Below are 7,452 nucleotides of genomic sequence, written 5' to 3' on the forward strand. Positions count from 1 at the left end.
ACGTTTCTCTCCTCTCCATTCAGAAGACGGTGTTAAATAATAATAATAATAATAATAATAATAATAATAATAATAATAATAATAATAATAATAATAATAATAATAATAATAATAATAATAATATTAATAATAATAATAATCTTCGATGCAATATAGGAACCCGGAGCCATCCGGAGAATTGGTGATTCCGAAATGTCGCCAGGAATTTGAAAGTCTCCAGAGAGATCGTACAGCGGCAACAATCGTTTTTTTTTTTTTTTTTTTTTTTTTTTTTTTTTTTCAAAATAATGCTGATACAGGCCCAAGTATCTGTGTTATTGAATATGACTTACATAGTAAACAAAGCGATTTCACAGTTTATGGATATCATCGGGACCCTTAAAGGAAAATTGAACTGGCCTCAAAAGGCAGATTCGGCCCTTCTAGAGCAGAATCTCGCTTGTGAGGATATGACGTTAGAACTTCAGGGACAGCTGCGAGCTCTTCAGGAGTCGCGGATCTTCAAATGGTTTTCGTGGCTACTCCCAGAGGCGCCGCGCTTTGAAGACTGCCCAGCAGTCGCCTCTCAGGATGGATTCCTCGGCAGGTGGCTGCGGCGCTGTCCTTGGGTTGGGGGCTTGTGGAAAGCCCGCCAGGAACTACAGCGGTGCGAACTGGGATTGCACCAGATGGAGAGAGAAGCATTAAGATTCAAAGATGAATTGAAATCAACGTGGTTCGTTGGCAAGCTTCTCCCCGAATTTGACTTGGGACAAAGGATGGAAGAATCCCTTTCTATTGGAAATAGGAACTACTACATCGGCATGGCTGCTGCTTCCGTCATACTAGGCGGAATTATGCTTGCCTGGGGGAGGAGGAGGATGGCCGAAGAAGATGTGGACAGCAGCTCTTTGGAAGACTATGTTCCAGAAATGGAACACTTAGGCGAAGATCTGTTGGACGGAAATGTACTGCAAATGGTAACCGATCAGACTACTCTCTTGCAAAATCTCAAGGATGAGAATGATGAGTTACAAGGACAAATTAAAGAAATGGGAAGAATAGTAGAAATGAACAAAAAACTGCAAAATGAACAAGTAAAGGAATTGAAAAATGAGGTAGGTCAATTGAAGAGAGAAAAAGATAAGCTAGAATCTGAGTGCGTCGGAATAGACATCGAGAGGAAGGAACATGAAAATTTGCTGGAAATTCTCAGGAAAGAGAATGCAGAAATGAAGCAAGAACAAATTCAAAACAGAGAACAAGTCAACGAATTGAAAAATGAGGTAGGTCAATTGAAGACAGAAAAAGATAAGCTGGAATCTGAGTGCGTCGGAAAAGACATCCAGATGAGGGAACAAGAAAATTTGCTGGAAATTCTCAAAAAAGAGAATGAGAAAGGGAAGAAAAATCAAATTGAGAAAACAGTAAACCTGAATAAATTGAAAAATGAAGTGGGTAAATTAAAGGCAGAAAGACAAAATTGGAGTCTGAATGTGTCAAAAAAGAGCTTCAAAAGAAGAAACTGGAAAATTTGCTGGAAAGTCTTAGAAAGGAAAAACAAAGTGGAAATAAATGGAAACGGGAATCTGAAGAACTGAAAGGAGAAAAGGAGAAATTTGAAGCAAATTTGGTGCAAAATTATGAAAAACTAGAATTTGTCTGCAAAATAAAAGACCTCGAAATAATGGAACAAAAAATTATTGCTGAAAAGTTTGAAAGTGAAAATAAAGAAATTAAAAAGGCGCAAAGTGAGAACACGGAACAACTGAATAAATTGAAAAGTGAACTTAGTGAACTTAAAGCAGAAAAGAAGCTAGAAGCTGAGAAGGCGGAAGAGCGTAAAACCGAGAATAAAGATGAACCTAACAGGAAAAGCTTATTAATGGTTGGATTAAGTGCGCAGATGAATAATAGGCCCAAAGAGGCTGTAGATATCTTCACCCAAGCCTTGGCTGTGGAGACTGACAACGACGAAGAAACGGCTCTTCTGCATGTCCTTCGAGCTGAAGCGAATGCAGCCACTGAGAAGCCTCCTAATATGGATATTGTATTAGACTGCTCCATGGCCATCGAGAAAGGATGTGAAGGATGGAAAGCGTACATGTTACGAGGGCGGTACCTCGTCAAACTCGGCATTTTCGACGCGGCCCTGAAGGACTTCGAAACGGTGAAATTGAAGAAAAATGAGAAGTTTTCAAAAATCATTGAAGATACTAAGGCACTGCAGAAGGAATGGGAAGACAAAGGACACTATGAGATCCTGGGTCTGGAAAAGACAGCCATGAAGGCAGAGGTTATAAAATCCTTCAGGGACCTGTCCATGGCGTTCCACCCAGACAGACATCGGGACAAACCCGAATTCCTACAGGAGGAATTCGAGAAGTACAAAAAGGTGGTCAAGGCGAAGCTGATTCTGGTGGACGAAAGGAACCGAAGAGATTATGACGAAGAGCTACGCCATCAGGAGTAATATGAACACTGGGAGAAGAGTGGCGGCCAGTGGAATCGTCAGGGGCCAGGGCAGTGGAACCACGGGCGGCAGTACCATCAAGGACGCCCCAGATGGAAAGAGCATAGGCAGTACAATCAAGGACCAAGAAAGGAGCAACATCGTCAAGGGAACGACCACCGATATTATTATTAAGGATATCGCAATGTGTAAAGAAACGATCATTGCAGTTTAGTGCAGTGAGTATGAAAAAAAAATGAAAATGAAAAAAAAATAAAAACTAAAAAAATCCAAAAAAAAGTAAGAAAAAATAAAAAAGAAAAACAAAAAAACAAACATTCAAAAAAAAAAAAAATATATATATATATATATATATATATATATATATATATATATATATATATATATATATATATATATAGTGGAAACATATTTTTAGGATAAGTTTCAGTTGAATTTTTCAGTTTAGTGCTGTGAACCGAAAAAAAATGTGTAGTGGAAACTATTTTTAGAATAAGTTTCAGTTGAATTTTAATTTATTTTAGTTTCTAGTCTTAGTTAAGTTTTGTAAGGAAATAAGTTTTCCTGTAATAGCCATTGAGAGACGGACAGTCAATGCCAAGTGGAGTCTGGCCTTCCAGATGTAAATGGAATAATCTGCAAGATGGACTCAGCAGAGGGAAGAAGTCACACTTGCTTTGGATTGCACTGTTCCTTGATAAAGATTCACTTGTACTGTTTCTTTATCAGGTGGACAGATGCAGATGAAACAAGTCAGACTTCTTTTAGTATGCTGTGTCCCCTCAAGAAGATTCCATTATCCTGGAATAGTGGATCAGGAAAATGTTTAGTGCTGTGAACAGGAAAAAAAATAGGAAATTGCAGTTTAGTGCAGTGAACATAGAAAAAATGAATCTCCAAAAAAGATTTAGAAAATTGAAAAATGGAAAAAAAACATATAGTGGAAAAATATTTTTAGAATAAGTTTCGGTTAAATTTTCCAGTGTAGTGCTGTGAAAATAGAAAAAAAAATCCAAAGAAATTTAAAATCGTAAAACCAAAAAAAAATATATAAAAAATAAAAATCCCCCCCAAAAAATAAAAAATTCAAAAAAAAAAAAAAAATGTATAGTGGAAAATATTTTTAGAATAGGTTTCAGTTGAGTTTTAGCTTTGTTTAGTTTTAGTTTAGTTTTTAGTTTTAGTTTTTAGTTTGGTAAGGAAATATGTTCTCTTGTAATAGCTATTGAGAAACGGACAGTCAATGCCAAGTGGAGTCCGGCCTTCCAGAGGTAAATGGAATAATCTACAAAAATGGATTCAGCAGAGGGAAGAAGTAACACTTGTTTTGGAATGCACTGTTCATTGATAAAGATTCGCTTGTACTATTTCTTTATCAGGTGAACAGATGCAGAAAAAACAAGTCAGACTTCTTTTAGTATGCTGTGTCCCTTCAAGAATATTCAGTTCTTCTGGAATAGTAGATCAAGAATATGTTTAGCGCTGTGAACATTATGAAAAAATAAAAAATCCAAAAAAAGGAGTTGGATTCCAGCCCTCCAGATGTAAATGGAATAATCTGCAAGATGGACTCAGCAGAGGGAAGAAGTTCCACTTGTTTTGGAATGCACTGTTCCCTGATAAAGATTCACCTGTACTGTTTCTTTATCAGGTGGACAGATGCCTAAGAAACAAGTCAGACTTCTTTTAGTAAGCAATGTAAAATCCCCCCAAAAATATAAATAAACCGAATTAAATATGGAGTAGCCATCCAGATGTAAATGGAATAATCTACAAGATTGGCTCAGCAGAGGGAAGAAGTTACACTTGTTTTGGAATGCACTGTTCCTTGATAAAGATTCACTTGTACTGTTTCTTTATCAGGTGGACAGATGCAGAAGAAACAAGTCAGACTTCTTTTAGTATGCTGTGTCCCCTCAAGAAGATTCCATTATCCTGGAATAGTGGATCAGGAAAATGTTTAGTGCTGTGAACAGGAAAAAAATAGGAAATTGCAGTTTAGTGCAGTGAAAAAAAAATGACAGTCCAAAAAAGATTAAAAAATTGAAAAATGAAAAAAAAAACATAAAACAAAAAATCCCTCCCCCCCAAAAATAAAAAAAATAAAAAAAAAACATATAGTGGAAAAGTTTTTTGGAATAAGTTTCAGTTAAATTTTCCAGTGTAGTGCTGTGAACATAGAAAAAATTAAAATCCAAAAAAAAAAAAAAAACAAAAAAAAAAAAAAAATAAAACCCCAAAAAACACAAAAAAAAAAAATAAATAAAAAAAAATGTATAGTGAAAAATATTTTTAGAATAAGTTTCAGTTGAGTTTTAGCTTTGTTTAGTTTTAGTTTAGTTTTTAGTTTTAGTTTTCAGTTTGGTAAGGAAATAAGTTCTCTTGTAATAGCTATTGAGAAACGGACAGTCAATGCCAAGTGGAGTCCGGCCTTCCAGAGGTAAATGGAATAATCTACAAAAATGGATTCAGCAGAGGGAAGAAGTAACACTGGTTTTGGAATGCACTGTTCCTTGATAAAGATTAGCTTGTACTGTTTCTTTATCAGGTGGACAGATGCAGAAAAAACAAGTCAGACTTCTTTTAGTATGCTGTGTCCCTTCAAGAATATTCAATTCTTCTGGAATAGTAGATCAAGAATATGTTTAGCGCTATGAACATATGAAAAAATAAAAAATCCAAAAAATAAGGTGGATTCCAGCCCTCCAGATGTAAATGGAATAATCTGCAAGATGGACTCAGCAGAGGGAGGAAGTTCCACTGGTTTTGGAATGCACTGTTCCTTGATAAAGATTCACTTGTACTGTTTCTTTATCAGGTGAACAGATGCAGAAAAAACAAGTCAGACTTCTTTTAGTATGCTGTGTCCCTTCAAGAATATTCAATTCTTCTGGAATAGTAGATCAAGAATATGTTTAGCGCTATGAACATATGAAAAAATAAAAAATCCAAAAAATAAGGTGGATTCCAGCCCTCCAGATGTAAATGGAATAATCTGCAAGATGGACTCAGCAGAGGGAGGAAGTTCCACTGGTTTTGGAATGCACTGTTCCTTGATAAAGATTCACTTGTACTGTTTCTTTATCAGGTGGACAGATGCAGAAGAAACAAGTCAGACTTCTTTTAGTATGCTGTGTCCCCTCAAGAAGATTCCATTATCCTGGAATAGTGGATCAGCAAAATGTTTAGTGCTGTGAACAGGAAAAAAATAGGAAATTGCAGTTTAGTGCAGTGAAAATAAAAAAACATGACAGTCCAAAAAAAAAAAAAAAAAAAAAAAAAAAAAAAAAAAAAAAAAAAAAAAAAAAAAAAAAAAAAAACACATAATGAAAATGTTTTTTGGAATAAGTTTCGGTTAAATTTTCCAGTGTAGTGCTGTGAACATAGAAAAAAATAAAAATCCAAAAAATAGAAAAAATAAAACCCCCAAAAATATAATAAAAAATATAAAAAAATTTAAAAAAAAAATGTTTAGTGGAAAATATTTTTAGAATAAGTTTCAGTTGAGTTTTAGCTTTGTTTAGTTTTAGTTTAGTTTTTAGTTTTAGTTTTTAGTTTGGTAAGGAAATAAATTCTCGTGCAATAGCTATTGAGAAACGGACAGTCAATGCCAAGTGGAGTCCGGCCTTCCAGAGGTAAATGGAATAATCTACAAAAATGGATTCAGCAGAGGGAAGAAGTAACACTTGTTTTGGATTGCACTGTTCCTTGATAAAGATTCGCTTGTACTGTTTCTTTATCAGGTGGACAGATGCAGAAAAAACTAGTCAGACTTCTTTTAGTATGCTGTGTACCTTCAAGAATATTCAATTCTTCTGGAATAGTAGATCAAGAATATGTTTAGCGCTGTGAACATATGAAAAAATAAAAAAATCCAAAAAATAAGGTGCATTCCAGCCCTCCAGATGTAACTGGAATAATCTGCAAGATGGACTCAGCAGAGGGAAGAAGTGCCACTTGTTTTGGAATGCACTGTTCCTTGATAAAGAATAACTTGTACTGTTTCTTTATCAGGTGGACAGATGCCTAAGAAACAAGTCAGACTTCTTTTAGTAAGCAATGCAAAATCGAAAATAAAAAAAATAATAATAATAAACCGAATAAGATATGGAGTCCAGCCTTCCAGACGCAAATGGAATAATCTACAAGGTGGATTCAGCAGAGGAAAGAAGACCCACTTGTTTTGGAATGCACTGTTCATTGATAAAGATTCACTTGTACTGTTTCTTTATCAGGTGGACAGATGCCTAAGAAACAAGTCAGACTTCTTTGAGTAAGCAATGTAAAATCCCCCCCCCCCCCAAAAAAAAAAACAATATATAAATAAACATAAAAAAATATGGACTCAAGCCATCCAGATGTAAATGGAATAATTTACAAGGAGGATTCAGCAGAAGGAAGAAGTCACACTTGTTTTGGATTGCACTGTTCCTTGATAAAGATTCACTTGTACTGTTTCTTTATCAGGTGGACAGATGCAGAATAAAAAAGTCAGACTTCTTTTAGTATGCTGTGTCCCTTCAAGAATATTCAATTCTTCTGGAATAGTAGATCAAGAATATGTTTAGCGCTGTGAAAATATGAAAAAATAAAAGACTCAAAAAATAAGGTGGATTCAAGCCCTCCAGATGTAAATGGAATAATCTGCAAGATGTACTCAGCAGAGGGAAGAAGTCCCACTTGTTTTGGATTGCACTGTTCCTTGATAAAGATTAACTTGTACTCTTTCTTTATCAGGTGGACAGACGCAGAAAAAACAAGTCAGACTTCTTTTAGTAAGCAATGTAAAATCGCCCCCCCCCAAAAAAAAAAAAAAATAAATAAACCTAATAAAATATGGACTCCAGCCATCCATATGTAAATGGAATAATCTACAAGGTGGATTCAGCAGAGGGAAGAAGTCACACTTGTTTTGGATTGCACTGTTCCTTGATAAAGATTCACTTGTACTGTTTCTTTATCAGGTGGACAGATGCCTAAGAAACAAGTCAGACTTCTTT

At 35.3% G+C, this 7,452-nt stretch overlaps 1 protein-coding gene across 1 annotated transcript; it reads left to right on the forward strand.

Moving 5' to 3' along the window:
• Positions 1 to 287: 287 nt before the first annotated feature.
• LOC137648187 (dnaJ homolog subfamily C member 3-like) lies at positions 288 to 2,452 on the forward strand. Its single transcript, XM_068381115.1, has 2 exons — positions 288 to 1,216; positions 1,453 to 2,452. The coding sequence occupies exons 1-2, from the start codon at positions 288 to 290 to the stop codon at positions 2,450 to 2,452; spliced, it is 1,929 nt and encodes a 642-aa protein (XP_068237216.1).
• The last annotated feature ends 5,000 nt before the right edge of the window (positions 2,453 to 7,452 follow it).

The sequence above is a fragment of the Palaemon carinicauda genome, chromosome 10 (assembly GCF_036898095.1).
Source record: "Palaemon carinicauda isolate YSFRI2023 chromosome 10, ASM3689809v2, whole genome shotgun sequence".
NCBI classification, from domain to species: Eukaryota; Metazoa; Arthropoda; class Malacostraca; order Decapoda; family Palaemonidae; genus Palaemon; species Palaemon carinicauda.